This window comes from Hippocampus zosterae, chromosome 1 (assembly GCF_025434085.1).
Source record: "Hippocampus zosterae strain Florida chromosome 1, ASM2543408v3, whole genome shotgun sequence".
Lineage (NCBI taxonomy): Eukaryota > Metazoa > Chordata > Actinopteri > Syngnathiformes > Syngnathidae > Hippocampus > Hippocampus zosterae.
Window position 1 is genome coordinate 23790657 of NC_067451.1, and position 19945 is coordinate 23810601.

At 41.6% G+C, this 19945-nt stretch overlaps 1 protein-coding gene across 3 annotated transcripts in view; it reads right to left on the reverse strand.

Annotated features, from left to right (window-relative positions):
• The window catches only part of tnmd (tenomodulin), a 74467-nt gene that overhangs the window by 18686 nt on the left and 35836 nt on the right, over window positions 1-19945 (reverse strand). For all 3 annotated transcript variants that reach the window (XM_052076034.1, XM_052076025.1, XM_052076016.1), the window contains exon 6: window positions 5814-5954. In XM_052076034.1, coding sequence (XP_051931994.1) covers window positions 5814-5954 — 141 coding nt within the window. The remainder of the gene's footprint in view (window positions 1-5813; window positions 5955-19945) is intronic.

Consider the following 19945-nt stretch of genomic DNA (forward strand, 5'->3'; position numbering starts at 1 on the left):
GAATGAAATATCAGCAAGTCTCGCACAGCCTCATTGTAAAAAAGTTACACTTCAGTAATTTGCATCATTCTTTTCAACCTATATTCAGTTCAACATTTGGGGAAGAAAAAAAAAGGAGGTACCACTCTGTTACATCACACCATTCTTCACCTCATTATCTAATTGGTTGTGTACTCAAAAAATATATACCGGTAAGAACAATATAAATTAGAAAAATGTGCATTTCTGCAATGAAATAAACAAAGGAGTTTGTGAAGCTTTATTCATTGATGAATGCCAGGCTTGAGTTTTGGACAGTTGGCTCAACCAGGAGGCAACGACAGCAAGGGACTGGTGGACTGAGATGTTTTCGGGAGTGAGAGATTAGGACCCTTTACAGGTTGAAATGATCTCTACAAAATATGTGGAGTTTGTATTCATTGGCTTTGTTTAGAGAGAACTGTATGTTCTCCAGAAAAATAATTTTCAAACTAGACAATCCACCATGCCACACTGCAAAAATAGGATCGAAAATTTTAGTGCAATGGTTATGAAGGGAGAAAAAAAAATGTTTTGGCCACCAACATAACATGATCGATGTTCTTTACAATAGTGCAGCTACAACAACAACGACAAAACAAAATCATGGAACAGAAACATTCAAACGAAGGTTGTTGCTCTTTTGTTTGAATGTTATTTTACTGCGAGTCCATGAGGCTGTGTATTTAGTCAGTGATTCCCCTGGCAAATGCTTGGGTCCTCACATCTTGTTGAATTACCTCAAAACAAGAGTATTGTTACACAGCAGCACTTTCAAAATCAGTGACGCTGGTTGGTCGCCAATTGGATTGGATTTCAAAACAGTTAACCACACATATAATGACAGTATCCCCCATATTTTTGAGACCGGTATTCACAGATTGACCTAGTCCTGTTTATTCTTTTGGACCCAGTCCCATCTATTTGCTCATGAAAACCTATTTATGATTTTTGTGCTTTTTGAAACCATAACCCCTAGATGTCACAAGATACCACCAAAGACCGGTTTAAAGAAGGAAGGAAGACGACCATGACTGAGCCCTACGGCAAAAATCCGTGAGACACTGACACACCCCTCAAAAAGTTGAGAATTGCCCCAAGATTGCAACAAGGCACTATTTGAGTATATATGAAGCTCATCACCTCACTTCTACATAGTTCCTTGGCACCATGATGCCATAAGACAGTGGTCCTCAACTAGAAATGCTGTCGGTCCACTTTTTTTATTTTTATTTTTATTAGACCAAGGTCCGGTCCCATGCACGGTGGTCATGAGGAGCAGGGCTATATGCCCATTTAGTATGGTCTAGCCAAGCTTATACAAATCAACACTCCTCACAACCAACCAATAATGGGGTGCATGAAAATAACAAGTATTCACTTTGCCAGTACACAGCAAATAATGAGAGGTATTGTGTTGAGGCAGAGGAACTCTTTTTTTTACTTTAACTTTGTTAAACAGTAGTTGTCTTTTTTCCCTTAACTTAACAAAAGCAAAACAAAATACTAATTTTACCAAAATAAATACTAAAAATGAAAACAAAAAATATTATTTTCATTTGTACAATTCCCCTTTTCGCATCCCCTCTGAAATCATTGAAAAATATATCAGAAGAGGAGTTAAGAACCATTTTAATACTGACACAAGGGAGCACAGGAATGTGCAGTGCCGGACAGAGGAGGTCGGCGGTCCGGTCGTGGATCGCGGTCCGCCAGTTGAGGAAGGGGGCCATAAGACATGCTGTCAAGAAAGTATGGTTAAGTGAGGCTTCTCGACTGACAGACAGGCTTTGTTTGTCAGGGAGGAGAAAAGAAAGGCCTTTGTTGCCAGTGGTATTTATTGAGAGTCCTTGCAACATGTGCATGTACACATGTTTGTACATTGCATTTTTTTCAAAATGAAATCATCTTTCAACCATTTAAGGGTAATGTTGAATTTTAAATGATATTTAACTGTTTTGGGTTCATACTTTGAGGTGTATGTATGATTGCAACAACTAATGTAGGCAATGATAAACATTTTTAGACGCGCTGTCCTTTGCTTGCAATTTTTTACAATTCAAGACAGGGCTTGGTCCCCATCCATTAAAACTTCATCATGCTCAAATTATCCATGAGTGTAGTGAGAGTCAACTGGCTCAATGCCACATCATCTTTGTCTTACGCTGCCCAACAAACACTGGATGCTCCATTAGGACGGGCTGGAGTCACTCAGTCTATCGTTTTTATGGACGACAGGCGTGTACCCGCCAGTATTAACGGTGCCGTCGCAGATGCGTGAGTCAGCGCATCGATGCTGCGGGCGCCAACGCAAACCCTCGTAGAGCAAATGCTGACTTGTCAACCGAGTGGAGGAGCAATCCGGATGTGGCGTTTCCCTCCTAGGCCCAGAGGACACACCGGCCGAGAAGCGGGGAAACAATCTGAGACCATCAGAGCGCAGCACGCATCTTCTGAACTCAACTGCACTTCGAATGTCACTTCTTGTGTGCTTCTCTGCACAGCAGACATGAATGTCACATGGTTTAAAGGTCACATGTTCAGTGTTGTTGTTTTTAACTCCCTCTGGGGAGATGTTTTCCTCCTAATTTTACATTTGATGCTGTTGTTGGACAGTCACCAAACTGGTGAAGGTTGAACCTCTCCATGACGCACTTGAATAATTTCCCGCTGGGTTTCAATTACATGGGAGATGTTGATAATCTTTGGACATCTTCTATTCATGATCAGGATATATTATATTAGGGGGAAAACGTCATTCCAAACCAAACTCTCATCGTCAGCCTGGCAGTCTTAACCGTGGTTCTGTCATCACTTCCGTCAGAACATTTTACCGGTCCGCTCTTCTGCCACTCGTCAGTTCAGAACCGCTTTATTGATGAAAATTCTAATTTGATTGTGTGCACTCTATATCAGTGTATCTACATGGCCAAAGAACTTTACATCTGGTGTTGTGTCACACAACTATCATGATAAAATTCTTGTAAGCGCTCCCTTGTCGGATATCACATTTTGGTGAGTTTCACTTGGTGCTGATGTTCTGGTCTGGTGTTTTTTGACATGCGCCTGGTACATCTGATCATTTGGAAGCAGAAATTGGCCTTAGCTGTACGCTTGCCGGAAGCACGTCTAAGTCTGGTCGAACACGATTTGGGTGAATTTGATCGGAGCACAGGTTGTGTTTTCTACTGCCCCACAAGCCAAGCACAGTCACGCTTGTTTTGCTGCATCCTTTTCTTCGAAGAAATGTCTCCATGCCAGGTGTGAAGTGAGTATGACACATTTAAAGGAAATGAGAAGAAGCAGTCAACACTTTGACTGGTGAGTCAGGTTGGCTGTGTTCATACCCAGCACAAACCAACTGTTTTTTGTTCTTTCTTTTTTTTAATGCACTGGCTTGTTTGTGTTTGTTTCTGCAATGAAATCGACAGTTTTTCCTTTTAAAATGATGTGGTGTGCGCATTTCAGTCATACTTTATATGTCTCAGTCTTAGGTGTGCCTACCGGCTACTAATTCAAATTGCAGCATTCTTTTTTTCCTGTCCTTGTCACGAATTTACAGTAAGTTTCAGCGCAGGTTTGCAACCAATTTCAAGAAATACGATGCTGCTTCTATGCTCTCAGCAAGGATTTTTCATCTCTACTATTTTTGTGTCATTGAATTGCTTTGGAAGATAAGCAGCTGAAAATCATCTGCGGCTCAGAGTTCTGGTGGCAAAAAGCCCAAAATGCCCTCAGGCTTAATGGAGACCGTGTCTGGACTGGCCAAGTGTGGTCCTTTTCAATGACAAGCAACAGCCCCCTTTTTCTTTTTGTTAGAAATCAATTTTACCATCGGCACACAGCTGCCCCTCGGTGTGTTTTATTCCACCTCCTTCCCATCCTTCTTTCTTCCACTCAGAATAAGGTTTGAATTACTGTGCTTACTAGCTTGTTACTTAGTCTTTCATGGAAGAGCAGCGAGTCTCCTCAAGGGATTTGCTTTACCAGCGTGAAGTGGAACAAGCAACAGGCTTTTGTGTGTGTGTGTGTGTGTGTGTGTGTGTGAGAGAGGTTGGTGAGAGAACATAGAAAGAGGAAAGATAAAGAAACGGGTAAGGAGAAGTTACCTTTCTGCTGTCTACTGTCGCCAACAACAAGTAAATATGTTTGTTTTGATTCAAATTGAAGATTTATCCATCAACATTTCACGCTAAATGAATAACGATGTACGAATAATGGGTCTTACCAGCAAGTTGAGCATGAGGCTTCCTTGTCTGGAGTGCTGCTTCTGCAACCTCCTGCACACTCGGGCAGGATTTTGAAATGAAAGATAAGCTAATGAGTTTTGCTGGAGACAAAATTACGACTGCAAAAGCTGCTGTGTGGAACAAATGGAGACGGGCTTCTTCATGGTGTTTGTACCACAAACAACTTGCTACCTTAGAATTAGTCTTTTCGGAAAGAACAAACCCTCTCTTGGGGCTGTTGTGAGTGCCTTTAAACAGTAAATCCACTCTTCTAATGACTGTGTGTTTAGGCGGTTATTACCAGAATTTGTGGTCATCCTTCCATTCATTATCTGCACCAATTATTCTGTTTGGAGGGAGCTGAAGGCATTTCTGGCAGAGAGAAGGGACACGCCCTGGCCGGAGCAGACAGCAAATCACATTACCTTATACACGGGCACTCACACCTGACTTGCATCTTGTTGGTGTTTCATTTGGCCTTCAGTTCGTCTGCCCTACATTTCTAGTATTTTAAGTTGTTGTCCCGCTAAGTCCCGGGCTCTACTCTTTATTTCCTCTTGGTCATCATCCCGATCCTCTTCTTTATGTTAACATACTCTTCTGCGGTATAGTGGCATCAAATGAAAGAACAGAACAAAACACACTTGGGAGATATTTTAGTGTCATTCATGGCGGCATTTTAACTTCAGCAGTTTTTTACAACTGTGTCCGGCTATTGTTTCCAAATTGTAAGGCTTATCAAACATAGTACTCGGTAGGCTCGACTGATAAGGAGGAAGCTTATTCCGTTTAAATACCTCGAATAAGCTGGTCCACATCAGAGCTTTATCAGCCACAAGTTCAACAGGAGTTACAAAAAAATCTTTTGTTTGTTGCTGGTATGCCACTAATCCTCAACAAAGGATCATTTTGTTGTTTTGGATTGACATCGCGATATGATCATTTACACAGCAATTGCCAGAGAAAAAGTAGGCTGTAGTTTCCTTTAAACAGCAGCGGCCCAAATTAGGCGCATTGCGTCTTGGTCTATGCTCACACTGTAGTCAAGTGATCATTATAGTGAAGTCATAATTAAAAAAAAAAAATTATATATATATATATATTGGCCACGGACTTTCAGTGTGGGGTTTGCGTGTTCTTCCCATGCCTGCGTAGGTATTCTTCGGCTATTCCAGTTTCCTCACACGCTCCAAAAACATCCATGTGAGGTTGACTGAACACTTTAAAATTGTCTGTAGGTGTGAGTGTGACTTTGGACCACAGTGACCTTGGACTTGCATCTTGAGACTTGGAATCTGCGTCTTTGAGACTTAGTTGTGTCTTGCACATATGTGACTTACTCCCACCTCTGTCGCATGCTCCTTCTGGTACTCATACCACACTTTGAGAATTACTGATCAAGATAATGGTTGATGCAGCCAAGAACATACAACAGTATCAACATTGTGAACAATTATTTCAGTACCTGTTGGCCACTGACTCTTTCGCAACGCTAACATGTAAATATGATGATCATCACAATTTCCCACATCTGCGCTGAACGCCCACGTTTGTCCCTTCACTCACATGTTGAAAGTCATGAACCTCGAGAACCTCCTGACTCCCATTTCCAATTCGGAAGATTTCAATCTGCTGAATCGGGTCGATTTCCATCAGGCCGTGTGTCTCGACGCCATCCAGCACTGCTTTGTACTCGTGCTCGTAGACCTAAAAGGTGGGAAGAATAATCAGCACAAAATTGCACGCCAATACTACCGGGGTGCATTTCAGGACAAATAAAAAGCTGAAACGACATGACAATGTTAAAAATGCATCTTAAAAAAGGTGAATAAGATTATTGATCGGTTTTCTTCAAGTATCTACAATAAATAGTAAAAAGGGTTCTCTTCACTGCGGCCCGAAAGCAGCGCAGACACGCTTGCATGGCAGTTAAAATTCCCTCTTTGAAAAACGATTCATGCCCAGCAGCCAAAAATATGCCATCAATATTTATGCGAGGGTTGTGTTTGGGAGGAGAAATATATCGCCAAGTCCATCCTCATCTTTCTCCACCAATGAGACACATTATTAATGAATACATTCAAACAGGACTCCGCCAGGATTTATGTACATCAGACACATCTGTCCTCCAATGCACAAAGACAAAATTAGCTTTCACTTTACACTCTCCCACATGTTCATTATTTTGCATACGCGTGCTTACATGCTGTCATCAGAAGCCTCTTTTGTCTGGTTAGAGAACAGTAGTGTGATAATGGGATATAATATTTAATTGCGGATCACTGTAAGAGTCGCATAGGCCTATAAATCTCCATTTACACGGGTCACAGCAGCATCCAGGAAGGGAAGTGCAACTTAAAACTGCCAGCAGAAGCCAAATGAAGATTGCTTCGAAATCTAAGTGTCATTTGGGCCATCCATAGTGGATAAAGTTGAGGCTATTAGGTAGCCCGCAAGTCTGTGTGGGGAATTCAACTTCTATCTTTCCATTCTTTTATATTAGCATAAATGTGCAGTTGGGAGCTTTATTGATTAACACCGAGAAACAGTGCATTACTTTTTCAGCACGCGATCACTTCTGATAAAAATAAAACAGTGAGACTATGCCCACCTCTCTGGGCTGAAATATATGGTGTGACTTCCACTGGTTGACAAAACAAAGCTGCTGCTACTGCAACATCATTGCCATTTGAAGAAAAAAAAAAAAACAGATCTCAATACTTTTTGGACACTTGCAATGTGCGTTTGTGTGCGTGTGTTTGTGCGTGTGAGGAAAAATAGCGAGTGAGCTGAGCTGAGCTGCAACAAGAGAAAGTTCTAAGATGATGCACTACCTTGTCTCATTAAAGATGGTATCAGTTAAAATTAGTTGAAGTGCTGGTTCTCATTATTTCCATTGCAGTACTGAAACTATATCCACTAAAGTTCCAAATATCAAATGTCACCGAGCTGCAAGACATTTATAAAGCACCGTGAAAATTAATTAGCTTCACAGTGCAGGCGCATGTAAAAAAAAAAAATCACAGCATTAAGCTAAGCAGTAAGCAACCACCTGCAAAGTCGATGTGGGATCAGTACAGCTAAAGTTCACCTTAGCGTTAACAAAGAAATTACTATTGTATGCATTGCGGAGCATTTCATTCCACTAAAACTGTCAACATTGACCAATAAAATTGACTGTAAACCTCTTGAATGTATCATTATTTATTTGTGGGAAAAAAAACATGCCTAATGTATGTGATACTTCAAAAACAATAAAAGGCTAGAAACACTGTTTGTCGTAGTTTCAGTAATATTTGTAGGGTGTAAAAAGATGCTCAAGCAAGCAAGACAAGTAGGCCATAATTAACAGTGGGTTAATTTTTACATGCGACCCTTTTCCCATTACTTGAGCACTTTTGACCTGTAGTTAATTGCAATATTCATCCATGTATTTATTAGGTTATGTACAGTAATGTGTGAATGACGTATTTCCAGACGTCTGGAGCATATTTGGCTGGATCTCCTTCAATAAATTGTTTCCAAGGAAACCGTCTTGAAAAACGCAATTCGATGGACGGGGCAGCTCTCTGAAAATCACATTTCATCATTTTGGGGGATTTTGACAGTCTCCCAATTCAATGCACTGCCATGTTTTCATAAAAGAGTCTAATCCGAGGTTCAGAGCAGAACCCCTGTTGTCAAGTTTCAAGTGAAAAAAAGCAACTGGTGGGAATGAGCAGTTCTTTTTCAGAGCGGTAAAACACATTTCAAATTCATGTTGTTGCCCTAAGTAAATATTTATTTATCTATTTTTTTTAGCACAAATTCCATTCTTTCTTTCTTTTCTCTTATTCTCGTGTACAACCTACTCTCATCACACACTGACTTAAGGGAAAGTATGTCAGGCGATCCATGTCAAAGCCCCCGCACAGACTACCCTGTTTATTCACACAAGGTTTCCGTCTGATGTGCTTCTTCACAGCGGTGAGATGCTTTCTGCCACCGACTCACATTGAAAGCAACGAATGAAAGCGGCAGGTGGTGCCAAACCTGCGGGTTGTTTGTGCAAACAGGTTGCAGTAGTGCTCAGCCCGCGGACATTAGGAAAAGGTCGTGCCGATGTTGTTACAGGTGACTTGATCGCTGGGTGCATAAATGCGTGTGTGACGCCTGGCGAGAGACAGTCTGCATATGTTCAGCGATGGGGAAGGAGTGAGAGAGATGAGTTGATGACAATATGTCCTCTTCGTTGTCCTTCAGGGGAAGGAGATAGAGGCTGCAGTCAGGCGGAATGAGATGCCTGTCACTCACCGCAGGCGGCTGGCGGCGGAGGCACTGGCGGTGGGTGGAGGGCAGGCAGCAGTGGGAGGGAAAGGTGGCGCGGGGGCAGCGCGGTGCATCGGGGCCCCCCGGGAGCCATATAGGCAGCTGTGTGATGGATTGAGGTGGGTAGCAGCTTAGACAGCCTACACCGGTGAACATTGTGTCCTTTTGCGTTCAGTCCTTATATGGTCTTTCCCACTTTTTGCGCACAAACTCACTTGTTGTTCTCATGCTACCCGGCAACCCGTAGAAAAACAAGCCAATGGCCGATTTTCTATACAGCAAAACCTTAAAATTACAGAGGGGGGTTGGATACATTCTGGGCCCACCCGATACAAGTGAAAATCCGTGATGTCAACAGAGTGTCTGTGGAAATTTCGCTTGTTTTACCCCTCCCAAACGCTTTATTTTACATACAGTATGTATGTAGGTACATATAAAACATCAACATATTTGATCATGCACCCAAAAAATCCCAGCAAAAAACATATCAGAAAATACTCATCGTATTGTCGTGGCTGTGTGTGTTTGTAAGGGTGTGTGTGCATGTGTGTGTGTTTTAGCATGAGCTGTGGTCCACAGCAGCTCCTGTGTGAGTGTACTCATTGTATTTGTGTTCGACTGTTCTCCAATATTCCCGAAATGTCTGAAAATGTCATTGACTGTGGCTCACCGTTGCTCCATGCGTGGGCATTACAGTGTGTACAGCGTGAAACCCCATAAAATGATCTTGAGAAAGCACAGTTGTTTACTACAACAGGGATGACTGTATATTACAAGTACATTAAAAAAAAACTGCAACGTCACGAGACCCTAGCAGGTGAGCTGCGATACACACAGTGGGGCAACACTATATGGGATGCATATGATTACATTGGTAAACAGCAAATTTGAATCAGAGATGGCATAAAGGTATTTTTGATTCAGATTGGAAAAAAATGTCATTTTACAGTTTTTTTCAGCTCTCTCTCTCTCTCTCTCAGTAGGGTAGTAGGCGGGGTACACCCTGAATCGGTTGCTAGCCAATTGCAGGGTACTCAGAGACAAACAACCAACCACGCTCACACTCACAGTAGGGACAATTTAGAGCAATTATTTTTCCGGGGGGGGGGTGGTGCAAATGAGAAGCAGAAAATATTGTGGAGGGCCGGGCCAAAAGTTAGAAATACAAATAGTAAATAAAGAAGATAACACAATGTCTTTGTATGCCAGAAATAATGTAACATTCTCCTCCACCATCACACTCCACACCGGTTCTCCTCAAGGATGTGTACTGAGCCCCCTGTTGTTCACGCTCTACACATTTGACTGCTCTCCGACTCTTATTAGCTGTCCAGTTTGCGGAAAGTTTTTAATATGATAACAATCAAACCATTCTAGGAAATGTTCATTTACTCGAGCCACAAGCAATTCACTCTGAGCATGGAAATTGACAGAATCGGACTGAGTAAGAATCGCTTCCTAGTCTTTCAAAGTCTCGTAGGTTTGAGTCTTTCCGACTCCAGGCGTCTCCTGAATGTTTCGTACTTTGTTACCCACTTCGTTTAATCAGATAAATATCACTTTCCCTTCCATGGTCATTACTCTCTCCCTCTTTCTTCGTCTTCCCCTCCCTCCCTGTGCTCTGCAACTTGAAGTAACTGTGCCACCTGGTGTTGAAATATCTGTCATGAAATGTCCAAACGAGATGAATGCAATCAAACCTTAATTGTGGACCAATCTTCGGCGGGCCGGATTAAAAAGACCAACGGGCCGGATCCGGCCTGCGGGCCGTAGTTTGCCCACCCGGATTTAGAGTGTTCAATCAGCCTGTCATATGTGGGAGGAAACCGGAGCACCCGCAGAAAATCCATGCAGGCACGGGGAGAACATGCAAACTGTGTTGTGGAGCTGGAATCAAACCCGATACCTCTGCACTGTGAGGTCGACGCGCTAACCACTCGAACACCAGGCCGCCCCTGGCTTTCATCTTTGTCAGTTAATTTCATACATGACCTTTCAGGGGTTCATTTGAAAAGAAAACGATGAATCAAGGTCAACGAGACATCGGGAATTACTTCCAGGGGTGCCCAAACTTTTTGGATCGAAGATCTACTTTTTGATCAACTAACCTCACGGGATACAATACAATACAATACAATACAATACATCCTGATTTATAGGGGATCTACCCTTACCGGCGCGCGCACGCACACACCCACACAAATTTAAGATTTACCTGCTTTATTTTATTTATTTATTTATTTTGGGTGTGAAAATGAGACTGATTAGTGTGCAGTGTATATTAACACACAAAATATATTACTAACATGTACAAAGACACACAAATGGTTGTTTGTTTATTTTCTTCTCGACACTCCTCGGATCTACTTGGGACCTGTCTTAGATCTACCGGTAGATCAGGATCTACCTAATGGGCACCCCTGCTTTAGGCAATACTTGATGATGCAACCTTTTCTTCCTTTTGTTGCACTCAACAAACACCCATCATTTATATCCTGGTAAATTGTAGTCAGAGACAATATTTTCTAAATTTCCAATCTTAAAAGGAAATACCGTAAAGGAACACCCTATTGAGGATGTCTGTCTCCTCGGTATGAAGTAATTTTTTTCTTTTTTTAAAGCTAGACTGTATTTGTAGGTTGAAGTCGAAAGAGCTGAGCATGAAAAATCAGCGCGAGGGCACTCTCTGGCTCCTTCACTTCTACTTGTGTCGTCAAGTCACCTGCAGCACTCTTTTTAGATGCCACGTCGATTCACATGGGCACCCACAGGAGAACTACACTCGTCTTGCCCGAGTGCCCCCCTTTAAAATGTTTCTTCGAGTATCACAGTCTGGAAAATGGAACATCTCGGCTACATCCTTTCTAAATTACCCCTGCAGATTTGCACCTTTACAAATACAAGCAAGCCTTCTGTTGTTTTTGCCAGAATAATGAAGCCAGGGCCTTGTATAATGATGATTAAAGAGACTTGCACACATTGAACTTTTATCAGCAAAACAACATAGGATAATTACAGTATACGTAATGAAAACAAACCTGTGAGGAGAGATCTAGGAGGCAATGCGCATTAAACTTAGACAAGAATAGCAGCAGATTCATCCGAAGATAAGAATGGAAAATGAGGAACTGCAGGGCAATAATTCACAGCGCATATAGATTTTCCACCTAGAAATGGAGCTGAATATAGCCTTCACTAATTCATACACTTTTTTTTGTTGCTGTCAGCCCGTGCGGGATGAACATTCGCAGATCTGCTTTCTTTCACCAGGTGATTTGGATCTGATAGTGTAGGGTCTCGAGACCATAGGGATTAGGCATGTGGACACTAATTACCAAGCCTGTCAACTCCCAAGGCCTGCAGGATTCAGATAAATGAAGTCGGAATACTCTGCGGCGAACTCACACATGCGGCCTGCTGTTTGGTGATGCCAGATGAATACAAGCAGCTGGTTCTGGATGGATGCCAGCTTAGAAAATTCAATTTGGAGAGCACTGGTCAGTCACTAATGTGCAATCAACTCAGATGCTACATGGCAAAAGGAGGCTTTTTGCAATGTGCACTAATCTCTGTTGAAGATCATGACAGTAAGTGCGAGGCCCCATGGTATGAGCTTCAGTTTGTGGCCTTTGACTGTTATATAGATTGTGTGTTTCACTGAATTTCTTGAACAACGCCTCCATTAAATGGTGGTTCAGTAGAGCTTGTCATGTGGTGGTGGTGGTGGTGGTGTACCGCTTCAGCGTTGTTGGAGGCTTTCGACAAGTAGCACATTTTCTCTTTCTACCATTCACAAAAGTTCCGTAATAACAAACATGCACCGTGTAGCTGTCGGATGATGACTTTGTGTGCTGCCAAGCACTGCATTACCATTTGCCAAAAAGGAATAAAAGACACTGTGCTAGTTGCCAATTTGTGTTTTGTTGTTCATTGTAGTGCATCAGAGCTAGTAAACTCACTCTCACAACCAAACTTCTTCACATGTGTAGGGGGATAGAAAGACTACTGGTGCATTAACAGCTGTATAGTTTTAGGGAAATTGTATTTATTTATTTATTTATTACAAGTGCGCAATAGTACTTCGACTGAGTCCACAGCCGCAGTATATCCTACAGAGCTTAAACAGTTGCTGTCGATACGCCATGTCTTGAGATTTGAAGGATCCAGTGGCGTTCTGCTCACCCACGGAGCTTAGTCTCGTAACCGCTTTGCATCAAGAGGCAGACCCAATTTTTCAAATCTGGTGGATAACAGTCTTATAGAAATAGTACTATACTATATTTTGTTGTGTAGCAACAACCGTTTTTGACATCAGTTTTAAATAAGATGGCAACATTTAGAACGTTCATTCAGGCAGTCACATGACCACACTCACTGTCAGGTGATCTTATTGCTCTGTGGCATGAGCATAAACAAAGATGAGTAATTATTATTTTTTTGTGGCCGAATTTGCCTTCATTTGTGTCATGAGGATGACATTGTTATTGTTTTTCAGTTAAAGTGATATTTCTGAGCAATATTTGAATTTGCACAGTGGCATTTTATGAATTTGTCTAGTTAATGTTAATGACTTGGATTACTCAGTTTGGCGACTCAGTATTTGAGTAGTGTTTTTGCTGAAAACATCTACTCACTCTACAAAATACTTGGAGGACTGCTTTTGACTTTTAATTGACCTGGATTATTCTGGAGTTACAGTTCGGTACAATTTGTGGGTACTGCGCCTGCCTCTGCGTACGATCCAAATGAGGGTAAGTGGTATAGAAAGTGGTTGGATTTGATGTTCAGGAGTGAGAATCATATTTTGAAACAAAAAAAAACATTAAAAACGTGCTGGCTGGGATACTATAATTAGTGCCAAAGGCTTTTGCAGTTCACTTTTCATAAAGGGTAAAGAGAACACCGACCCAGTTTTTAAAAAGAAACACAGGAAAAACTGAAATATATACTGATGCTGTTGTAACAGCATTCACCTCTGCAATTATTTGAGTATTAAAGGCTCCAACAGAAGTCACAATCTGAGTATGTTATGTATGTAGCGTTAAAAGCAAAAGTAGCAGGGGGTTCAAGTGCTTTTAGGAATCCACCCAAGCAACTGTGTTAAACATTCAACCAGTTTTTGATGTCAAAGACCGGTTGAATAAAAGGCTACATTCGTCTCCCGGTGAATGAACTAGAACATGTCAGGATCTCAAGCTAAATGGAAAAATCTTACAAAACAAACTGCTATTGGCAGCTTACCGCAAATGCAGCTTCACTCTGCCTTTGCCTTTATTGTATGATGTGTTTGAAAGCCAGATTGATCTGTATGATAAATCACTGACACCTGTGACGTGAACAGGATAGGCAACCTTCAGATATTTCCAAGGGGGTTTAATCACAGACACATGTAGAACCCTCTAAAGTATCACACATAAATGTCAAATTTCCAAAGTCAGCCTCTCAGGAGGAAGAGAGCAAAAGCTTTTTCCTTGTCTCACCTTTTTACACTGATGTCCAATAATCACAAGAATCTTGACGAAAAAAAGAAAGGAGGTGAAAATTCCCCCGACACAAATCTTGTTACGCGCAAAACAAATATAGTGACATATAAGTAAAGTGGTCATAGCAAAAAGGAAATTCTTGACATTTCAGTTATGACACCAACCAATGTTGGATGTGTGTGAAATGTGTAAGCGACTGGAAAACTTTGGTCTTTGTGCTGTGGAGCCTCTGGGCAGAAGTCTCGGTCTTCTGCCCTTGATGAAATTGCTATCAGATTGTTGTCGGATTGCACAAAATGGCCATTGGTGAAAGATGAGTGTGAGATATGTGAACTCTTCCATTTGAGGCACGGCTGCCTCTGTAGATAGCCGTTTCTTTAATGGTCTTTGATGATTTGCTCGGAAATTAGTCGAAATGATTGTTTGTCTCTCTTGACTTGAATTTTATTGTATTTTCTAAATACTTTTTTTGTGTAAGTGAAACTGATAGGATGCTTAGGGTGCATTGTACACAGACATAAAAAATATGTAATACTGTATTAATAACAATATAATATTAATAACATGCACACAGACACACAAATCCCCCCCCCCCCCCACACACACACCCTGGACTTGGGACCAGTCCAGGGGCTACCGGTCAATCGTGATTGAGCACCTCCGATTTAGAGCTTTCTTGGACAAACATTTTGAGTGAGCTCACTGTTATTTTACACTTTGGATATCATCGCTGTCCTGTGGAAAACATATGTCTGTTTTTGCCATGAAAAAAAAAGTTTTACATTAATATGGGTATTCGTGCTTCGTACCCATTAACATACAAAAAAATGGCCATACATGTATTTCACATGACAGTGATGATATCCTCCCTTAAAAATAGAATGCATTCTTGAAGGAGATGAATTATCTGACGTTTTAATCGTATTATTTTTACCTGAAACAATGGAAATAAGTATATTAGTCCCTGTTGAACCACTCTATTAGTTATTAAATCCAATGTACTTGTAATAAGACTGAAGTCTGTATTCTGCTCATATTTAGTCATGCTGTATAACCTTCCCATGCCCACAGCGTAGCTTGGCGTCCATGTAACAATCATCTCCTAGAATTGGAATACTCTTGTATTATTCCTCTCTTCTTAGTTAGGTTTGATGGTTAAGGTGTTATTCCTCTCTGTTAGTTGTGTTTGTTCAGACACTTGAAAGAAACAATGTAGAATGCTGTTGAAGGTATTTCCTGCTCACTGTGTTTACAATCACCTTTAGTGCCTCTCGACCCCCACCACTTTTAGGGCCCCCCTCCACAGGACATGTTTAACATCAAAAGAGGAACTGTTATCTCAAGTATCTGTGGTCCTGCCATCACACCAAATGGTGGGTAGTGGTGGTCTGGTCTCATCTCACCGCTCGCAACTTCTTCCAGCCACACCGGGTCAGATGACATGTTACTTTCTTTGTTTCTGAGATTTGCATGAGAGTTGTACCTCCCTGCCCTCATTATCATATTGTCTCTATTTAATCTCATGAATGTGTTTCTTTTACGCTTCCTGATTCAAATCTGGACCCCTCAGGAGCCCGAATCGATTCGTAAACTGCAGAAAAATAGAGTAAACCCTTCAAAGGAACTGTTCATCCCCTCCAGCCTTTATTTGGTTTACCAACATTCTCCTTGTCCAAAATTCAACGAACACGCGGGGAAGAGGAGGCCACTCTTCCCCCAACAAGACATTTTTGTAACAAGACCAATTTATGCACCAGAAACCCATTCAGTAACTGTGAGGGATGACCAATCCAACCTGTGACGTTAAGCATAACGTTTGTTGTTCACGGTTGTCTTGCTTCTGGATCAGGGGTGGGCAAACTACGGCCAGAGGGCTGGATCCGGCCCATTGGTCCTCTTAATCCGTCCCGCCGAAGATTGGTGCACAATTAAGGTTTATTGCATTCATTTCGTTTGGACATTTCATGACAGGTATTTCAACACCAGGTGGCACAGTTACTTCAAGTTGCAGAGCACAGGGAGGGAGGGGATGACGAAGAAAGAAGGAGAGAGTAATGACCATGGAAGGGAAAGTGATATGTATCTGATTAAACGAAGTGGGTAACAAAGTACGAAACATTCAGGAGACGCCTGGAGTCGGAAAGACTCAAACCTACGAGACTTTGAAAGACTAGGAAGCGATTCTTACTCAGTCCGATTCTGTCAATTTCCATGCTCAGAGTGAATTGCTTGTGGCTCGAGTAAATGAACATTTCCTAGAATGGTTTGATTGTTATCATATTAAAAACTTTCCGCAAACTGGACAGCTAATAAGAGTCGGAGAGCAGTCAAATGTGTAGAGCGTGAACAACAGGGGGCTCAGTACACATCCTTGAGGAGAACCGGTGCGGAGTGTGATGGTGGAGGAGAATGTTACATTATTTCTGGCATACAAAGACATTGTGCTGTCTTCTTTATTTTCTATTTCTATTTCTAACTTTTGGCCCGGCCCTCCACAGTATTTTCTGCTTCACATTTGCCCCCCCCCCCCCCCCCCCCGCGAAAATAATTACAAATCCCCTGTTCTGGATGATGCCAATTTTTGTTCCTTTAAAAATATCATTGCTCACCAGAGAAACCACAGTTGTGTCAGAAGGTGCAAGGATGATATATTCCAAGCAAGCAGTCCTCGGCATTAAAGCACTTTTCTGTCAGTTGGAAGAAGTGGCACTCAAGTGCGACTCTTAAGCCAAAGGAAATTGGATTTCTCTTTTTCGTGGTTTTTGCATTAAAAGTTCTCTCCCCCTCCCCCAGGTTGTTTTCAAAGCCCCAGTTACTTTTGTTTCACATCATTTTGTGCACTTGTGATGAAATGCACCAACAGCTGTAGCTTGTCAAGTCTATGTGGAGGAAAAAAAGCAGAAGGTCGCTTTAAATGTTTTCTGCAGTGCAGAGAAAGTAATTGGAAGTAGCTACTTAATGAGGGCAATTATGCTTACTCTGTGCTCTATATTCGTTTCTTCTTGGGATTTTTTTCTGTTTTATCTTACATACTGTACATTAACCTTGTAGAGCATAGGTGTCAAACTCAGGTCCTGGAGGGCCGCTGCCCTGCATGTTTTCCCAAGTCTCCCTGTTCCAACACACCTGCGTTGGCCTCTAGGACCTGAGTTTGACACCTATGTTGTAGAGTATTGCTATGGTGAGCCGGATTGTCTCAGGTTAATCATTCAAAGACATGCTGGAACTGATGTAATTTTGTGGAAGAATAACAGAAGTTGGTCCCATTCTTGTTTGTTTTTCAGGAGCCATTAAAAAAAAAAAGATAGCTAATAAAAACACAGCCACAGAGACTGTTACTAGACAGCTTGAGCACCGGAAACATAAATCTAATCATTTCAGTTGTTTATGGATGTCAAATACTTTGAAATGATTGGCTGGGCTTGTTTGTTCTGAGCTTGAATATTACATGTAAATGCAATATAGTGAACACCTACTGTACCTATTCAAAAAATGACTCATTTGCCGTTTTCCTTTAGAACCAAACTTTCGCTATTTGCTGGAAAAACTCACTTATTTGTGTTTTTATCTTCGTGTCCTAATGCCACAAAATGATGCCAATGCTTTGGCTAATAGGGATGTAGTAATTGGTATCAAGAAAGAATGTTGAAGTGATACACCTTAACTGAGAGACTACCATCTCTGGATCCTTGGAAGAGCTAACTTTGGCCTGGGTTGTTAGTGGAAATTACACACAGCTCTAACCGCATGTGCATGTAAACACGATCTGCCAGGACATTGAGGGTGATGAGTTTAAAATGATTGTTTTGGGATCATACTCTGTGTTATATTAACAGTGTAAACTATTAGTATAGTGTAGTCAAGGGATCAGCAAATTAAATGCTGGAGGGTGCCGCATTTTTTTATCAGTGCTACTAGAGGGGGCCAGTGGACGGCACAGTTCCGAGCTAAAATGCTATTTCAAATGTGGACAAAATATTTGCTTATTTGTGCAAAAACACACGCTCTTAAATTTTTCATTTTTGGTAGTCTATGCAATTCAAAAGCGCCAACACGGGTTTTGACGCAATCAACAAAATAACCACATTGTGTTTTTGTTGTTGTTTGTTTGTTTTCATCCCAGTGAAAGAGAGCTCTTTAGCATCAAAATTAACATTCAAAGATGGCACAAAACCTCAAGAATCAAGATCAAGGAACCAATATTAAGTGCAATGACTCATTTTACACATTTTTTCACAAAAACAAACTGACTCAAAATGTCTGAATTATTGAGGTGCTATGTTTGTCCATATTATATTGTTAACATAATATGTTGGTGCACCCATGATCTCATGAGTGATAATGAAATAGACTGACGAGGTTATTTAGTAGCCGAAAGGGGGGGGGGGGGGGGACCCCCGTACAACTTCTGGAAACAAAAACAACTAGAGTCAAACGGCTCTTCAACAAGCACATTTTTTGTCTGGAGTAATGAACCATAGATTTATCTAGGTGGGTGTGCAGCCCAGCGGAATATACGGAGCATATGTGCAGCTACTCAAGTCACTTTTTGGCAGAGGCTACAGGCTATCATTCTTCTGCTTTTTTTTCCCCACAGCAGAAAAATCAATTAATCCAGCAACCTCTGAATACAGAAGCAGCCTCCCTCTCTTTCCTATCAACCCACCCCTACCTGAAAGGAGTTTAATGACCCACTTTCTCCTTGTCCCCCCGGCAACTCTGTTGCTCAGCGCGTTTGACCACCTCACCGTGGTTGACTACTGTGTCCAGCTGCTGTTAATTTACAGGCCCGCCGTTCGCCTTTCTTCGCCCGCTCTGACGCATATATGACTAATCACAGCAGCCATTTCAAACAACTAGAGATCTCGGTGGCAATAAATCACGTTGATACGTGCTACTGGACCGATAATAGAGTCACGCTCATGGGGGGAAGAATAGAACAGGTAACTTTTGAGAGCTGTTGGGTAGCAAGGCATCGTGACATCAACTCTTGGAGTGGGACAATATTGTTGCTCGGTGTGTAGTTTTCTGTTATGATCCAACCAAAATCAAAGCGAAAACAACAAAGGCTTGTATTGTCTCCATGCAACAGCCAAGGGGATTATGATGCTTCTTCCTTGCTCTCAAAAATGTATTTTGCTTTCTTCTTTTCAAACCATTTTCACAATCACATTACAAAATCCACAGTGTTCTCCATAAAGGTGTCATATAAATATGCTGTAGGGGATACACACTTTTTAAAAGTAACAAATGATGCCTTTTTTTGCGCGATCGGACACATTTCCCAGATGTCTTGTAAGATACTTTTCACAAAATATCCCAAGAATCAAGAATTAGAACTTTTCTCGTCTGCTTTTTACATGATCGTTTCGATTAGCCTGTTTTGAGGTGGTGGTCCTCTTTTACACCACTGCACATCCCACTGCTGTGCTGTGGGGCCAAGGCCGAGTGTGGCTTTTATTACCATGACGACTAGACAGAGCAAGGGACTTGCACGATCGGCTGCTGCTTGCAGGAGCCTACAGTCTGAAGAGAATTGACAGCAACAATGAAGACACTAAACACACCGATTGTATTTTCCCTTGCGGAGGCAGCACTTCATCACCAAGCTTCCGGATTAGACAGCTCAACAATTTGATCCATATTTTTAAAAATAGGAAGATTACAAAGGATTTACTTGGCTGTGTACATTTTGTATTTGATGGATGGGCAGAAACTCCTGAAATCCAAATATGAACGAATGGACTACTGTATACAGAACACAATTTTGAAGTGGATTTTGCAGAACAGAATCTTCAACAGGTTTTTGTTTGTTTAAATGCACGTGAGGTATTCATTAGCCGAATGGTACAGGTATGCTATATTTAACGGCTTTATAGATTCCACCTAAACAGCACTCTTGAGTGA